General features: G+C 47.1%; 1 protein-coding gene across 1 annotated transcript; it reads right to left on the minus strand.

Annotated features, from left to right (window-relative positions):
- Positions 1–2836: 2836 nt before the first annotated feature.
- On the minus strand, positions 2837–16086 carry Snta1 (syntrophin alpha 1). The gene is made up of 7 exons (XM_051143554.1): positions 15930–16086; positions 10520–10724; positions 8370–8577; positions 8136–8266; positions 4501–4697; positions 3529–3716; positions 2837–3428 (listed from the first exon to the last, which is right to left on the minus strand). The coding sequence occupies exons 1-7, from the start codon at positions 16042–16044 to the stop codon at positions 3336–3338; spliced, it is 1137 nt and encodes a 378-aa protein (XP_050999511.1). The 5' UTR covers positions 16045–16086; the 3' UTR covers positions 2837–3335.
- Positions 16087–18576: the final 2490 nt, after the last annotated feature.

An 18576-nucleotide genomic window follows, 5' to 3' on the forward strand; every position in this document is an offset into this window, starting at 1 on the left:
GGCGTGCAGGTGTACATACAGGCAGAACATTGTATAAATAATAAATAGGGGGCTGGAGAGATGGCTCAGAGGTTTAAGAGCACTGACTGCTCTTCCAAAGGTCATGAGTTCAATTCCCAGCAACCACATGGTGGCTCACAACCATCTCTTCTGGCCTGCAGGCAGAATGCTATATACATAATGAATAAATAAATCTTTTTAAATAAATAATAAATAAATAAGTAAATCTTTGAAAAAATATAGAAAAACCAAAAAAAGAAAAGCTATCCAGGGCTACATAGTGAGACTTTGTCTCGATAAATAAATAAACAAGCAAACAAACTTCTAAAACACAAACAAAAGTTCTATAAAAAGCCAGGTACGGTGGTACATGCCTTGGATTATACAAATATAATCCCAGCACTTGGAATGTAGAGCCAGGAGAATCAGGAGTTCAAGGCCAGCCTCAGATACACTGGGAGTTCAAGACTGGCCTGGGCTATATCTAACCCTGTCTCAATTTTTTTTTTTTTCATTTTCAAGACAGGGTCTCTCTGTGTAGCCTTAGCTGTCCTGGACTCACTTTGTAGACCAGGCTGGCCTCGAAGTCACAGCAATCCACCTGCCTCTGACTCCAGAGTGCTGAGATTAAAGACATGTACCACCATGCCTGGCTCAAAATATATATTTCTTTAAAACAATCAAATACACACACACACACACACACACACACACACACACACACACGTCATCAGTCACAGTGGCTTACATTCATAGATCAGCACTCAGGAAGCAGAGACATGAAGACAGAGTTCAGGGCCAATCATAAACAATATGGTGAGCTCCAGGCAGCCTGAGGTACACAGTGAGACCTGTGTCAAAAAATTTTTTATTTCATAAAAAATCTGGCTTGGGTGGTGGTGGCGGCACACACCTTTAATCCCAGTACTTGGAAGGCAGAGGAGGTGGATCTCTATAAATTTGAAGCTTGCCTTATCCACAAAGCAAGTTCCAATACAGAGAAACTGTCTTGAAACACCAAAAATAAAAATAAAAAGCCAGGCACAGTAGCTCATACCTGTAGTCCCAGCACTCAGAGAGGCAGAGGCAGGTGGATATCTGTGAGTTCGAGGCCAGCCTGGGTCCAGGATAGCCAAGGTCACAGAGAAACCCTGTCTTGGAAAACAAGAAAGAAAGAAAGAAAGAAAGAGAGAAAGAAAGAAAGAAAGAAAGAGAAAAGAAAAGAAAAACAAAACAAAACAAAAGAATTTAAAAATCTGTAAGATTAACTATACAAATAACTCATTTTGGGTCAGGTGCACACCTTTAATCCCAGCAGAGGCAAGGGGATCTCTATGAGTTCAAGGCCAGCCTAGCTCCCAAAAGAGTTCTAAGACAAATGGGACTGGTTACACAGAGAAACTCTGTCTTGACAAATAAATAAAGATGAACTCATTTTACAAAGTTAAAGATGAGAATACAAAAGTAGTCACGTGCAAAGGTCACCCAGCAAGACAGAGCTGTGCAGTGCTTGGAATCTACCTACAGTTCGGTCCGATCCCAAAGCCCTGTACTTAGCACTGACAAACTCACCCTCAGACTGGCTGGGTTCCCGCTGGGGCTGTGCTGCTGACAGTTGGATAACCATGGCCAACTAGTGATTGCTGACTCATCTTCTTGCTTATAGAGTCACAACTGTGCGGCGAACACACTGCAGTGTGGGGGGAAATGGATGAGGAGGAGGGATGGAGGATCAGAAAAGCACCGGGGCTGGCTGTGGCCATAGTCGAAAGATCAACTATGGATTCCTAGGCTAGTGTTGGTTTGGGGGTGGTGACGGTTTTAAAAAGAAACACAACCCTCTGATTCCAGGAGTTTGGGAATGTTCTGCCTGGTTTAGGACCTGAATGTTCTACCTAAGATGACTGTCCCTCTGTCACCTAATTCTACTGGCTCTGTGAGTGGACTGTATTTTCCTTCTCACAGCTGTCAGGAAGATGACCTGAATGGCCTATGTGATTGGCTGGGTTTTGCACTCCACTGACTTACCCAAAGGGCAAACATGCCCTAGGAAACCCAACCAAAAACTAGGAGCAAAAGTGCCCTGCCCAGCCCAGATTACACTAGTAAAACTGTAGTCAATGCACAACCCAGAATCATGAAAAGCAATGTCTGCTGTTACACCCACTGGGCTTGTCCGCAACTGATGTCACTACGATCGCAGGAGAAGCTGGCTGAAGCATGCCTCTCTAAGCTGCCTCTGCTCCAGTGTCGTCTCCTGATATATATAAGACCAGGCAAGGTCCCACCATCCTCTCTGCTAAGTTCTTGTATCTGACCAATTGGAATCACACATTTGGTTGCAGAAGATTTTAATGGGTTTCCTCCGGCTGAGGATAAAAACCTCTCAACTTTGCTCTCAGCTACATCACTGACACGCACAGAACAGATGTATCCAAGATACTTCTGGGTGAAGCGCGGGTTATTGGGTGCATAGGAGAAATGGATAGGTAAGCAAGACTAGATGTCCACTTACCAGCACCTCCCCATTTCTTAGTGCCTAGTTTCCAACCAAGCTAACAAAGTAGCTTCATGAGACAATTTCCTCATTGGCTGAAATTTCATCAGAGACGAGAATAAATCCAACTCAGCCACTCACATTTCTGACCCACAGAATAGAGGACATGATGAGTACTTGTTACTTTAAGCTGCTAGATCGTGAAGTCATTTACCACAGAACATAGCTAAGGCCTGTATTCACTTGGAGACCCAGTCCTCCAGGAGAGGGGGTCTTACATCTTGGTCTAGCTCCTCTGCGACTTCAGAACCATTGCAGAGTCCCAATGTCAAGACGCAAACCACAGACATGGGTCCAGGCTGCAGTGTGTTCACAGGCTGTTTATTATCCAAGAGAGAGAAGGAGGAGAGAACCCAGATGCCCCATGGGGCCCAAGGGAAAGCAAACGGGTAGACCCTTCTTCTTCCTCTTGCCACTGACCCAGAAGTCTCCAGCTGCAGAGATCTCAGGCTACCAGGAGGCCTGGTAGCGCTGCTGTTGTCTAGGGTCAGGAACCCCACAGGGGCAGGTCCCAGGCTTGGAATGGCTTCTGTGTACACAAAATATCTCTTCTTCGAAAGGCACTGGTGGAGGTGAGCAGGGGGAAGGCCGCCCCATCACAAGCCAGACTGCTGGCTGTCCCAGGTCTGAGCTTCTGCTCCCCAAGACCAAGCCAGCCTTCCTCAGGCTGCTCCTCTCCCCTTCCCTCAGCCCAAAGGTGAGCAGGCAGTCAGCAGAAGGACACAGGTCAGGCCGCAAGGTGAACAATCCTCTTCCAGGCTAGTGCATCCGGAAGCTTCTAGGCCAAGAGCCCCAAGCGGGTGACTTTGGCGGAGAGGAAGGAGTGGATGATAAAGACCAGGGCTTTGGGACACGAATGCAGGTCCAGCTGCTGCAGAGTGTACAGGGACAAGGGTCAGGGGCTCTCTGCCCGGCCTGGCCTCCAGGAGAGCATCCCCACCCCCAGGATGCAGAGGTGGCCCTCCACTTACGATCTCTCCTTCAGCACCCCCAAAGTCCAGGAAAAGGAGACTCGTGCCATCATCTGATGACATCTGAAGCTTCTCGAAGGGCTGTCGGAGCAGCACGGCTCGGGCTGCTCCCGGCTCAGCTGCCCACAGTGTGAAGCCCTTGTCGATGTGCACAGACAGGCTGCAGGGACGGCCGTTCCACGTGCAGGCTGCGGGAGAGCAGTGAACTCAGAGATCACAAGCCCCACTCAACTCCTCAGGCAGCTCCAGAACATTGGCTGGAACGCGGCTAGGGGCGAGAGGCTCACTCTGTCACGACACCTGAACAACCACCAGCCCAGTCACCCCATCCTAGAATACAGAAAGTTGGGCCTTCGGAGAACCCACAGCTGCATCTTGGCCCATTTTTAGCCAAACCACATGTATTAGGGAAGTGTTGCTCAGTGGAAGAGTACTCAGCTGTCATGTATAAGGTCTTGGGGTCACTTCCCAACACAATAAAATTAACGGGAGTTAAAGTCTGTGGTGGACACAACGCTTATACCATAAAGGCACAAGATTGCAAGGTTAAATTTAAATTTCATTTAAAAAAAAAAAAACTACTCACTGTTTACCTGAAATTCAAATATAACTGGTGCCCTATCTTACCTACAGCCTCACCCCCAAGACACAGTCTCATTGTGTAGCCCTGGCTCGCTGAGAACTTGCTCTATAGAGCAGGCTGGCCCCAAACCCACAGAGATCCACCGGACACTGTCTCTGCCTCCCCAAGTGCTGGGATTAAAGGTGTGCGCCACTATGAATTCTTACCAGCAAAATCACAGGGAAACGTAAGGCTCCAAGGGGGAGAAATGTCTCCCTTCCTCCCAGAGCACCTGCATACCTCAAACAGGGAACTCCGAAAAAGCCCAACCTCCATTTGTTGTCCCTCCAGAAGTACCATAAAGAAAGAAACTTGATGCCTCTGGACACAAGAGGCTCCACCTGACACACCTGTAGACACTTCTTGTACCCCTTCAGCGGCCCGGTGACAGCCGTCCACCAGCTGTCGGGTCCAGGCTGCCAGTTCTTGCGGTGACTCCACACTGAACAGGTGAGTGTCCACACCGTGGCGTGTGCCCGTGCGCAGGGCAAAGGACAGTTCTGCATCATAGGGCACTGAACCCTTGGAGGGGCCCGAGTGCACCAACCTGTGTGCAGAGCAGAGGGCAAAGTAGGAGGCCTTGAGGTGGGTGGGGCCAGGACAATGACCTGCATCCTTCAGTGTCTTTTTTTTTTTTTTTTTTTTTTTTGGTTTTTCGAGACAGGGTTTCTCTGTATAGCCTTGGCTGACCTGGACTCACTTTATAGACCAGGCTGGCCTCAAACACTCAGAGATCCACCTGCCTCTGCCTCCCGAGTGCTGGGATTAAAAGTGTGCGCCACCACTGCCCGGCTCCTCTTGGTATCTTTTTTTTTTTTTTTTTTTTTTTTTTTAAAAAGCTCTTAATTTTTATTTATTTTTAAAGATTTATTCATTTATTATGTATACAGTGTTCTGTCTGCATGTAATGCCTGCAGGCCAGAAGAAGGCACCAGATCTCATTACAGATGGTTGGGAACCATGTGGTTGCTGGGAATTGAACTCAGGACCTCTGGAAGAGCAGGCAGTGCTCTTAACCTCTGAGCATCTCTCCAGCCCTGGTATCTTTTTTTTAATATTTTATTTAATTTTAATTTATGTCCATTGGTGTGAGAGTGTCAGATCTTGGAGTTACAGACACTTGTGAGCTGCCATGTGGTTGCTGGGAATTGAACCTGAGTCCTTTGGAAGAGCAGGCAGTGCTCTTGACCACTGAGCCATCTCTCCAGCCCTCCCCTCAGTGTCTTAGAGGGGACAGGAATTGCAGTGTGTATATCTCCCGCCAGCTTGCTCTTACTCTCATGTCCGCTTTAGTGGTGCCCTCACACACACTGGTCCCTCTGCCTGAATACTTCTCCCTATCCCTCGCATGCTCACACCCTCATTTCCTGTCCACCTTTGATCAGATATTCCCTCCTCTGAGATGATCTGTCGAAAAGAGTTCCTTTGTCACTCACTAGCCTTACTTTTCACCAGGACTGCAGAAATTATACATTTTAAATGCTTTTGTTATTTGGATGGGGTCTCACGATGTCTGTCACCTTCACTGGCCTTGAATTCACTATGTAGGCCAGGCTTGGTTCTCTAGCTTCTGCCTCCTGAGTACTGGATTACAAACAGGTGTCCCCATACCCAGCTGAAATTATATGCATTTGCATAGATAGAGAGGCAGGTAGGTAGGTTGGTAGGTAAGGGGGGAGAGATAGAGAGAGAGGGAGAGAGATAGATGCTTTGTTTTGTTTTGTTTTGTTTTTTGAGACAGGGTTTCTCTGTGTAGCCCTGGCTGTCCTGGAACCTGCTCTGTGGACCAGGCTGGCCTCAAACTTCACAGCGATCCGCCTGCCTCTGCCTCCCAAGTGCTGGGATCACAGGCGTGCATCACCACCGCCCAGCCATAATTATATATTTTCCTTATTAGTTTTGGTAGGCTTTTGGCTGGCCTTTTCACTAGAACATCCCAAAGGCAGAAGTTTTGTCTATTTTATACAACACTATATTGCCAGCAATTTAAAGTACGGGCACATAGTAGATGTTTAATAAATACTTGTTGTCTTAATTAACAAGCCACCTGATTAAGCAGGCAATCCAAAACCTAGTCCATAAACCAGAGCCCAATCCAGGGAGAGGCGTTATGGTACCAAGGGCCCCAGTCTCTGCAGCTTGACTCTCACTTGCTGTGTGGCCTTGGATGCTCATTACCCATCCCCTGGCCAGAAGAACTCTAACTTCTGGTCCTTAGCTTCCTCTGTTCCCCACTCCACCCACTCTCAGTTTCCTTTGGAGTGTTCAAACTGAAGCTTCACGCTCCAGCCCTGAGCCTCAGTCCCTCCAGTCCCCAAGCTTCTGAGCCACAGTCCCTATGTTGCCCACATATACTCTGGACATGGGCCTCTCCTTGAACCTCCTCCATATGCACCCGAACTCCAGACCCACAGTCCCCACCAACAGACCTCCTATTCATCCAGGAGGTCTCCTGCCCTCTCCCGTCTGGCAAGCACTGAGCCCGTGAGCTCCCTCCCAAGCACTTCCCACTGCAAATGCCACTGTTCTCCATCTGCTTCCTCCACCCACCTGCTTCCCTCAGCCTCATGTCTCCCAAAGCTGTGGCGACTCCCAGCTCCTGCCCTCCCCGCCACAGTGAGAGTTCTCTGGGGCAATGCCAGAGCACCAGTCTCCTGACTCCCCAGACCCTGCCAGGACCAGGGAGGTGGCTCAGTGGGGAGTGCTTGCTGCTGCACTCTGAAGACCTGGGACCCTGAGTCTGGGTCCCTAGCCTCCATGTAAAAAGCAGGCGTGGCAGCAGACACCTGCAGCCCCAGTGCTATGGAAGGCCTAGATGGGGACACCAACCTGTTGGTCTAGCCAAAATGGAAGGCTCTGAGTTCAATGTGAGACCCTACCTCAAAAAAGAACAGGGTGAAAGTGATAGCACACGCCTTTAATCTCAGCACTTAGAGACAGAGGCATGTGGATCTCTGCAAGGTCAAGGCCAATAAGGTCCATGTTGCAAGTTCCAGGTCAACCAGGATACATAGTAAGACTCTGTCTCACTAAAATTAATATATATATACATATATACGTACAGAAATATGTATACATACAAACATGTTTGTGTTTACCATATATGTGTGTATATGTATATGTGTATATATACATGTATACACACATACACCTATATATGTATATGAACATGCCCATCATGCCTCTGTCCCTCTGACCACACCTACCTCTACCACCCTTCCTCAAAAGCCACACTCCAGAGCTGGGCGTGATGGCGCACGCCTTCAATCCCAGCTCTCAGGAAGCAGAGGCAGGCCTGGCCTACAAAGTGAGTCTAGGACAGCCAAGGCTACACAGAGAAACCCTGTCTCAAAAAAACCAAAAAAAAAAAAAAGGCCACACTCCTAAGGCTGGAGAGATGGCTCAGAGGTTAAGAGCACTACCTGCTCTTCCAAAGGTCCTGAGTTCAATTCCCAGCAACCACATGATGGCTCACAACTGTCTATAATGAGATCTGGTCCCCTCTTCTAATATGCAGGCTTATGTTCAGGCAAAACACTGTATACTTAATAAATAATAAAAAGATCTTTTTTAAAAAGCCACACTCCTCATTCATCAAAGTCCATTTCAAATGTCACCCCTCCTTACATCTTCCCTGGCCACACCAGACAGCTACGTGCCTCCTGTACCCTTCAATGTAATGGCTACTCTGGGCCTGTCTCTCCACTCAGATTCTCCCCAAGGGCAGTGACTGTGTCCTCTGTACAAGAAGTAAGTGTCAGTAACTGAGTGACAGTCAGCACTTGGCATTTTTCTATTCTGAGCCTCAGCTTATAAATGAGGAAGCGGTGGCCTGGAAGGGGCAGAACTCGCTTCAGATCAACTGGGGAATAGCTGGAGGCGGAATAGGGCTGGGGTTTGGGGCTTCCGGGGCCCCTCTGGAATGCCACCCTCCCACATCTGAACACCACACTGAGTGAAACACAGGTCCCCTGCTCGTCGGTACCTGGTGGCAATGAGCGGGGCGGCGCGGGCTGGCCTGCTCAGGGCCTCTCGAGTCTGGGGGAGAGAGCAGAAGAGGAGCAGCTCCTTCTCCGTCAGCAGGGCCAGGGTTGGGGCCGTACCCCCACTGGGCAACTGCAAGCAAGACAGTAATGAGGAAGGGTGGCCGGGAAAGAGCTCCAAGGGCCAGCGAGGCATGGGGTCACAACGGGTACCAGAAGTGTGGCCCGGCAAGCACCTGTTCTGTCAGCCAGCCGATCTGCTTGACGTCCTGGCTTCCGGCTGTACCTGCGGCTGACAGCAGTGCCTGCAGCTCGTCCTTGACCCAAGGTATGAAAACGTTGATCTGGGCTTGGACAGCACCGGCCCATGACCTTGCACTGGCTTCATCCTTGGCCCTCAAGAAGAGGGTGTCCTGACCATCTGCTGCACAGATCTCTAGATACCTGAAGACACAACGGGATAGAAGACAGGACATGTTGTCGGTCAGCTCTCCAGCCCTATATGACATCTGGCCAAAGAAACACACCCACTGCCAACCCGGAAGAAACCACACAGGGCGTCCATGAGAGGTAAGGACTGAGTTTGCTGCTAGAATCCCAGCCATGGTGTTAGAACCTGGCAGGATCTAGGGACGAGAGGCTGCAGCACACACATATACACACAAGTTTCTATACACCCACTCAAACATGTGCTAGGAGCCACAATTATGGTATAGGGGCCCAATAAACTTTTCTTCTGGTATCTATGAAAGGTCCCTGCTGAGCTAGCTTTCCAATCCTTTCTGTTGCCTAGAACCTAAGTAATTCACCTACTGATTGGGGAAATATATTAAGAATCGAATCAAGCGGTCAATGACTGTAATCAAAGCACTCTCGGGCCTCTGAGGCAGGCAAGAGCAGACTAAAGAGACGCTACCAAAAATAAAAATAAAAAAATAAAAAGCCAGCTGTGGTGGCTCACATCTGCAATGTCGGCACTGGGGAGGCTGAGACAGAAAGATCACAAGTTCAAAACCATCACTAGGGTAGTGAAGATGGCTCAGGGGGTAAAGGCTCCTGCAGCCAAGCCCAACAGCCTGATTCCAGAGACCTACAAGGTAGAAAAGAACCAACTCCTAAAAGTTGTTCTCTGATCACCACACATGCACACACACAGACACACAAACACACACAATAAGTAAGTAAATAAGTAAACAAACTTTAATGAACTATGGGGACTATGAGATCCTGCCTCAAAAAGAAAAGGAAAAAAAAAAAAAAAGGTTGGAAAAGAAACTGAGTAGAGAGAAAAGAGACAAAAAGCCATCCCAGTTTGAAGGGAGAATTCCAAGAGATAGCAACAGTGGTGCTAGAAAGGGTTTCCAAAATGTTTTGTGTTACCTTAAGGATTCAGTCCCCTTTGGATTCCTGTACTACATGGAGTGGGGCAGAAGCAGGGGGCTGGCTCCCAGTACCTAGGCCATCCACCTTCACCCCTGCTGTCCTCTACTGCAGAACTAACAAAAAAGTACTAGAATTCATGGCCTCCCTTGCAGCTATGCCTGCCACACAACCCAGTTATAACCATTAAAACACAGAAAGAAGTCTCTGGAAATGGAAGGTAAACATTTCCTGGTGATCACCTCCAAAGGCAGGCTCTACCAAATCCACCCCCTCCCTACAAACTTAGTCTACTTCCCCAGCAAAAGGTTAAAATTCAAAACACCAGATGTGGTGGTGTTTGCCTGTTGTAGCATCGCTTGTCAAGTAAAAACAGGACGATCTTCAAAAGTTCAAGGGTCTCCTAGACTACACAACAAAATTGAGAATAGTTTCATCTTCTTGAGGCCCTTTCTTAAAAAAAAAAAAAAAAAAAAAGTCAAGGGCTTCTCCCTAGACCAAGTTCCTCCTCAGCTGTTAATTTCCCAGAGGAAGAAGAAATAAAACCAAATTAAAGGTGACACGTGCCTTTAATCCCAGTACTTGGGAAACAGAGGCAAGTGGATCTCTTGTGAGTTCCAAGTGAGTTCAAAGCTAGCCTGGTCTCCAGAGCAAGTTCCAGGACAGCCAAGGCTACACAGTGAAACCTTGTCTTGAAAAAAAAAGAAAGAGGAAGAAGGGGAAGAGGAGGAGGAGGAAAAGGAAAAGGAGGAGGAGGAGTAAGAGGAAGAAGAAAAAGAAGGAGAAGAAGAAGAAGAAGAAGAAGAAGAAGAAGAAGAAGAAGAAGAAGAAGAAGAAGAAAACAACCATCACCCCCATAAATTCACTCTTGCATCCATTTGACCTAGCTGGTAAGCACCTGCTACATGCCAGCATGGACGCTGGTACCATGTTCACCACTTACATACAACACACATATATCTTTTGTTTGTATTACCTGAGCCACCCCGCCCCCTTCCAGCCTCACCTGGGTGCCGGGTCAGTGGGGGTGCACCTCCTTGAGACATAGGCCATCTTCAAGGATATGTGTTTGGCCTCACTGAGGTTCCGGGGTTGGGGGCCAGGGGAAGCAGGCTGCCGCTGAAGAGGTGAGGCAGGAGGTGAGTCGAAGCCAACCGAAGTCCCGCCAGCAGAATTCTTGAAATACGGTGAGACCTCCTTCATGTACTTAACTGGTCAGGAGAGAGGTCACCTGTTACCACTGTGGCATGGACTACATGGAGCACATATTGTAATTGTCACTAGTTAACTAAGAGCTTGAATTATGCCAGGCATGGTGGCGCATGCATGTAATCCCAGCACCCTGGGAGGCAGAGGCAGGCGGATCTCTGTGAGTTTAAGGCCAGCCTGGTCTACAAAGGGAATCCAGGACAGCCAAGGCTACACAGAGAAACCCTATCTCAAAAAAAAAAAAAACTTGAATTATATGTAATACTATTATAGTTTTCTAAGCTAGCCTCTGCCATGGCAGAGGGGTGGAATATACTGGACACATGCTAACATCCAGCCACTCGTTTAACCTGCTTTGTGGACGCATGGTTGCCTCCTAGAACAAAGACTACACTTTCCAGCCTCTTTTGCAGCACGTGTGGCCAAGTGAATAAGTTCTATGCAAAAAAAAAAAAAAAAAATCAGAAAGTTTGGGGCATTCAGATGGCCGTTCAAAACAAAAGAAAACAAAAACCAGGCAATGGCGGCACATGCCTATAATCCCAGTAGCCGGTAGAAGCAGGAGGATCCCCAAGGCTAGCCTCGGCTACATAGTGAGATGAGAAAGGGGGAGGGAAGAAGGAAAGACAATGGAGATGTGGAGGCGGGAGAAGAGAAAGGAGAGGGGAGGGGGGAGAGAGAACCACAGCGTGGAGGCGGGAAAAGAGAAGGGGAGGGGGGGAGAACCACAGCATTCGTGAGACGAGCTCGAGGTATCAAGATGGAAGTCGGGACATGTGACAGCTCGTCGGTGTCCTGGCCCTTGCGTCTCTGCCAGAAGGAGCGGAACAAGATCGTTCTCTGATAGTGTCCATTATCCTCCAATATACTAATAGCCTCATAGGGACCTCATTACCCAGGATCCTTTGCATTTATAAATACCCATGTGACTAATTCTGGCAAATAGCATGAGAGAAGAATAACGGACGTCGATAGCATCCACTGAGGAAAAGGGGCGTCCTTTCCGTTCCCTCCTGCTCCCCTTCCACTGCCAGGCTGATAGGCTATGTGAGCCATGTGCTAAGGAAATCCATTAAAATAGAGATAGCAGGAGGCCGGAGAGATGGCTTAGCTGTCAAGAGTACTTGCTGCTCTTGCACAGGACCCAGGTTTTATTCCCTCTACCTATGTCGACAGTTTACTGCTAACTTTAACTCCAGTTCCAAGGAATCCAGTGCCCTCTTCTGACCTCAGTGGGCCATTCATGCACGTGGTACACTGACTGCTATGCAGGCAAAATATGCGGAGGCCAGCCTGGTCTACAAAGTGAGTCCAGGACAGCCAGGGCTACACAGAGAAGCCCTGTCTCAAAAAAAAAAAAAAAAAAAAAAAGTAGTGCAGTGCACTCCAAGTATACATAAACAGGTTCAATAATCTCTGAATTGCTAACATCAGCAGACTTAGAACCCTTACCTAAACAAAACATTTGGGCCATCAAGCACAACATGCGTGCACGTGCACACGCACACACACACACACACACATAACACACACAAAGGAATATTTAAAATTTTTTAAAGTAATTTTTTTTTTTTTTTTTTTTTTTTTGTTTTTTGAGACAGGGCTTCTCTGTGTAGCCCTGGCTGTCCTGGACTCGCACTCACAGCGATCCACCTGCACCTGCCTCCTGAGTGCTGGGATTAAAGGCGTGCACCACCACCACCTGGCTAAAAATAATTTTTTAAAGCAAAACATCCTCCAGGTATGGTGATACCATCTGCTTGTGACCCTAGGTATGTAGGAGGCTGAGGCAGAAGCATCACAAGTTTGAGGCCAGCCTGGTGATTTAGCCAGATCCTCCCTCAAATGAAAAAATAAAATAAGGCAGATATAGCACATGACTACAAGCCATGCATTTGAGAGGTAGAAAAAAGGAAATCAGGAGTTTGAAGCTAGCCTGGACCACATAAGCCCATCTCTAAAAAAAAATTTTTTTTTTTAATTAAAACATAAAACCAGGCAGGGAAGATAGCTTGCCTAGCACACACAGGCACTGGGTTCCATTTCCAACACCAAAGAAGAGAGAAGAGGGAGAGAGGGAGAAAGGAGGGGCGGGAGGGATGGAGGGAAGGAGGAGAGGAAGAGAAAGAGAACGAGAAAGGAGGGAAGAGCCTACCCAGAGGGAGGTGAGACTCCAGCAAAATACTTACCTTACATGTCCAAATGCCTGAGTTCAATCCTTGATACCACAAAAAAGAAGGAAGGAAGAGGGCTGGAGAAGTGGCTCAGAGGTTAAGAGTACTGACTGCTCTTCCAGAGGTCCTGAGTTCAATTCCCAGCAACCACATGGTGGCTCACAACCATCTATAATGAGATCTAATGGCCTCTTCTGGGGCAGGAGGATTGCCAAAAATGGGGTGCTATAGAGTAACTTCCAGACAAGCCTAAGCTACAGAGTAATACTCTTCTAGAAATAAAGTAAAAGAAAAAACAGAAAGATTGAAAAAGAGGAAAATGGAACCCTAATACCAACACCAACTCCTGACCCTGATCCTGACCAGAAAGAAAAAGAAAGAAAAGAAAAAGAGGAAGGGAGGGAGAGGGAAAAAGAGAAACTTCTATTACATTATTGGCCTTTTTAAATTTTCTTTTTAGCTTTTTTAAATTTTTATTTTATTTTTTAAACTATTTTCTTTTTTTTTTTTTTTGGTTTTTCGAGACAGGGTTTCCCTGTGTAGCCTTGGCCATCCTGGACTCACTTTGTTGACCAGGCTGGCCTCGAACTCACAGTGATCCGCCTGCCTCTGCCTCCCGAGTGCTGGGATTAAAGGCGTGCGCCACCACACCCGGCTCTATTTTCTTTTTTTAAGGCTTATTTATTTATTATTATGTATACAGTACTCTGCCTGTGTGCATACTTTCAGGCCAGAAGAGGACACTGGACCTAATTATAGATGGTTGTAGGTGCTGGGAATCATCCCCACACCCTCTGCAAGAACAACAAGTGAGCTGAAACACTGAACCATCTCCCCAGCCCCTAAACAGAATTTGTTTGTTTGTTTGTTTTTTCCAGACAGGGTTTCTCTGTGTAGCCCCAGCTGTCCTGAACTCACTTTGTAGAACAGACTGGCCTCAAACTCACAGCAATCCGCCTGCCTCTGCCTCCCGAGTGCTAGGATTATTAAAGGTATGCGCCACCACGCCCAGCTTTAAATTTTTTAATTTTAAAATTAAATTTAAATTTAAGCTGGGCAGTGGTAGTATACACCTTTAATTACAGCACTCCAGAGACAGAGGCAGGCGGATTTCTATGAGCTCGAGGCCAGCTTGGTCTTCAGAGCAAGTTCCAGGACAGCCAGAGCTGCACAGAGAAACCTTGTCTTTAAAAAAAAAAAAAAAACTTTAAAAAACAAACAAACAAAAATTAAAAGCCAGGTATAGTCTCACATACCAGTTATGCCAGCACTTAGTAAACTAAAGATCATCCTTTGGTTACATAAAGAATTCAAAACCAGCAGCTGAGAAGAAAGCTACCAAGGAAGAGAAAAAGCCTGCTACATTAACTATTAACATTTGTTTCATTCCATAAAGCAAATAGAGACAAGCCTATTTGAATAAAAACCTAATCAAAGATGCAGTGGAAAAAAAAAAAAGAAGAAGAATTCAGAGCCAATATGGGCTACACGAAACTTTGTCTAAATAAATAAATAAAAATAAAACAGAGTTTTCAGGCATGGTGGCACATGCCTTTAATCCCAGCACCAGGGAGGCAGAGGCAAGTGGATTGATGTGAGTTTGAGACCAGCCTGGTCTACAAAGTGAGCCCAGGACAGCCAAGGCTACACAGAGAAACCCTGTCTCGAAAAACAACAACAACAAAAGCGATTATACTCAGCTCTAAAGCAAATTCAAACCAGGATTCTTGAGACTTATCGCAAAAGAAAGAGGGACAAAAGCCTGAGCATGGCCATGCATGAGAGACTCAGAGTTGCCCTTGACTACTCAGGGAGTCTGAAGTCAATTTCCCCTATGAGAGAGAGACAGATAGCGACGTCTTGAGGAAGCATTGTGGCGCACGCCTATATCCTTAGCACTTGGGAGAGTTTAAGGTACTTGGATTACCACGAGTTCTAGACTAGCCTAAACTACAGAATAAGGCTCTGTCCCAAATGAAAAAGAAAACGTCAAGGAAGATGGCTGAGATGGGGCATATGAGTGACACTAGAGTTTGGGCCTTACTCTTTGCCTCCCCCTCACAGCCTCAGGAGGACTCCCATGCTCAAATCAATCTTTTTTTTTTTTTTTCCTTCGCTTTTTCGAGACAGGGTTTCTCTGTGTAACAGTCCTGGCTGTCCTGGAGTCGCTTTGTAGACCAGGCCGGCCTTGAACTCACAGCGATCCGCCTCCCTTTGCCTCCCGAGTGCTGGGATTAAAGCTGTGCACCACGACTCCTGGCTAAACCAATCTTTTTTTTTTTTTTATGTGCATTATATGTCTACGGGTGTCAGATTTTAGAGTTACAGACAGTTGTGAGCTGCCATGTGGGTACTGGGAATTGAACCCGGGTCCTCTGGAAGAACAGTCAGTGCTCCCAACCACTGAGCCCACCAATCATTTTTTTATGTCACAAAATACAAAGCAGGAAAATAGGAGACAAGCCAGAAAACAAAACAAAACAAAACAAAAAACAAAAACAAAAAAGCAACAACAACAACAACAAAAACGGCTGCCTCCTTGCACCTGTCTTAACCCTCCCCTCTGGAGGCCAGAGGCGTCGGGTGCCCTAGAGCTGAAGTTACAGGTGGGTGTACGCTGGGAACAAACTCTGGTCCCCTGGGGTCAGTGTCCCCACTCAGTGGGAACCCAGTATCGACAAGAACGTCACGTGACTCAGTGTTATGTCCTCAGAATCCAGCAGGCTCCTCATGTGCTACATACTCAGCGAATGAACCTTTGTCAACTCCGGAGCCAAAGAGACTGTTGGAGCAGCAGCTCCGCCGGCTGTCCCAGAATCAGGTCATCTCTCTCTGTTCCCACAAGATTGCACCATAACTGAGGAGCTCCAGCTAACTGGAGCCAGAAGCAAGGCTTGGATTTCACAGACCAAGTGACCTCTCCTCGATTGAGGGTGGAGACCTGGAGGCCCCAGAGCTGGGCCATAAATAGCCCAGTTCCAAAGAAGCTGCGCCACCCCACTCCCACCCCACCCCCCTTTCTGCCTGACTCACTCGAGCAGATAGGGTGGGACTGCTTACAGACTATGGCTTCCAGAACAGAGGGCATGACCATGGCCGGTGCCAAGATTTTGGAATCTACAAGGATAGGCCCGGCCAGCGTCCACATTCTCCCCCAGCCACGTCCCTGGTTCTGCAGCCTGGTCAAGCTCACACCGGAAGCTGAGGAAAGCCGGAGGCGAGCCCTGGAACATGACGCACACAGAAAGATTCCGCTCGAGGCATTCCAGTAGATTCAACAACTGAGCAAGGCCAAAGGCCTGCCCAGTTTAACTGAGTGGCACAGGTCTCGTGGGGCTTGCTGAGAGGAGTCACATTTTGTTTTGGCTCGACACAGAAATCTCCAGAATGCATCCCAGTCTGTGACTGAACGGCCTGGCCTGGAATCTTGGAAATCTGTTGGCTAGGCTCAAAGCTATTCCCTGCCTGTTCAGAGTGGGTGGTCACTGCCCCAGCGTGAAGAGCAAGATGAAGAACCACGCAGGGGCTGGAGAGATGTGTTCGGCGGCTAAGAGCACTTGCCGTTCTGGTGGAAGACTGAGGTTTGGCTCCCAGCACGGGCATGAAGGTTTTCAACTGTGCTTAACTAGTTCTTAGGTCTGCCCCAACCTCTGAGGGTGCCAGGCACATGCATATTACACACACATACATGCAGACAAAATACTCATAAACACAGAGTAAAAACAAAAACAAAAACAAAAATTGACATTCTGGCCTAGCGAAGCTGGATAAAAATGGTTTCTGGACCCCAATAGGCTGACTGACTAGCAGAGACTTAATTAGCAGCAAAGGGCCTTGCAGTTAAGCAATATCCTAGTACAATCCCTGGGGCCCACATGATGGGAGGAGAAAACTGACTCCCACAAATTGTCTTCTGATCTCCATCCATGCACTGTGATACCTACACACAAACATCATACACACATATTAACACACAAAATAAACTAAAATGTAATTTAAAAGTTAAGAAATGGCCGGACAGTGGCAGCACACGCCTTTAATCCCAGGACTTGGGAGACAGAGGCAGGTGGATCTCTGTGAGTTCGAGGCCAGCCTGGTTTACAAAGTGAGTCCAGGGCAGTCAAGGCTACACAGAGAAACCCTGTCTCGAAAAAAAAACAAAAAACAAAAAAAAATTAAGAAATGAAGCTGGGTGGTGGTGGTGCACACCCATAATCCCAGAATTTGGGAATCAGGCAGGCGGATCTCTGTGAGTTTGAGGCCAGGCTTGTCTACAGAGTGAGTTCCAAGACAGCCAGGGATATCCTGTCTTGGAAAAAAAAAATAAGAAACAGGGTTAGAGGGATACTTACATTTTATCATCATCAAACATTGCATGGGCAATAGTTAGACTAAAAATAACTGTTATAGTACAAAAACAGGAAGTACTAATAAAACTGTGGATAAAGAAATAAATGGGTTTGGTTTTCGAGACAAGGTTTCTCTGTGTAGCCTTGACTGCCCTGGACTCGCTTTGTAGGCCAGGCTGGCCTGGAACCCACAGCGATCTACCTGTCTCTGCCTCCCAAGTGCTGGGATTAAAGACAGAAATAAATGTTTTTTAAAATCCATAAACAAGGCTCCTTTCAACTCAAAATTTCTAGATTGAATCTTTTTTTTTTTAATTCTATCCAGTTTTATTAGTACTTCCTGTTTTGGTACTATACCAATTGTTTTTAGTCTAAATGCTGCCCATGCAATGTATGATGGTGATAAAAGGTAGGGATCACCAAAACGACCTTTAACAATTTTAAATGCCAGGCGTGGTGGTGCACACATTTCATCCCAGCACTCAGAGGCAGAGGCAGGTGGATCTCTGTGAGTTCAAGGCCAGCCTGGTCTACAAAGTGAGTCCAGGATAGCCAAGGCTACACAGAGAACCCTGTCTCAAAAACAAAACAAAAAAAAGTTTTAAATAATGATAATCAGTGAAATTTAGACCACAACTATATAAAAACAGTGAAATGACATCTTTTGTTTTGAATGTGGTTGTTGGGAATTGAACTCAGGACCTCTGGAAGAGCAGACCGTGCTCTTAAGTGCTGAGCCTTCTCTCCAGCCCCAGATCGAACCTTTTAATTTAATTTTGTGTGACACAGAGAGAGACAAAGATGTTCCTATGTGCGTTACTATGGACGCATGTGCTCTGAGACTCATGTGGAGATTGGAACCCAGCCTCTGAGTGGGTTATAGGCTTTGAACTGAGGCCATCACATGTCTCAAGATGAGCTCTACCACTGGCCCTGAAGTTTTAAGATGTTTGTTTTGTTTTGTTGAGACAGAGTTTCTTTGTGTGGCCCTGACTGGCTGTCCTGGAGCTTGCTCTGTAGACCACGCTGGCCTCAAACTCACAGAGATCCACCTGCCTGAGCCTCCCTAGAGCTGGGAGTAGAGGTGTATGTCACCATTCCCACCAGAGCATTTACTGGTGTTGATCGTATTAACAAGCGCCAAGACCAGTTCTCCATATACTTTAACCTAACGCAGTAGTGAATGTTGACATGTGTCAAAGCTGACAGGAGCTAGAATAACCAAGCCTCTGGGTGTGTCTTTCTATATTAGGTTAATGAAGTGGGAATATTCACCCTTGATGTAGCTAATGCCATTTCATAGGCATGAGTGGTGCATGCATAAAAAGAGA

Source organism: Acomys russatus, chromosome 4 (assembly GCF_903995435.1).
Source record: "Acomys russatus chromosome 4, mAcoRus1.1, whole genome shotgun sequence".
Lineage (NCBI taxonomy): Eukaryota > Metazoa > Chordata > Mammalia > Rodentia > Muridae > Acomys > Acomys russatus.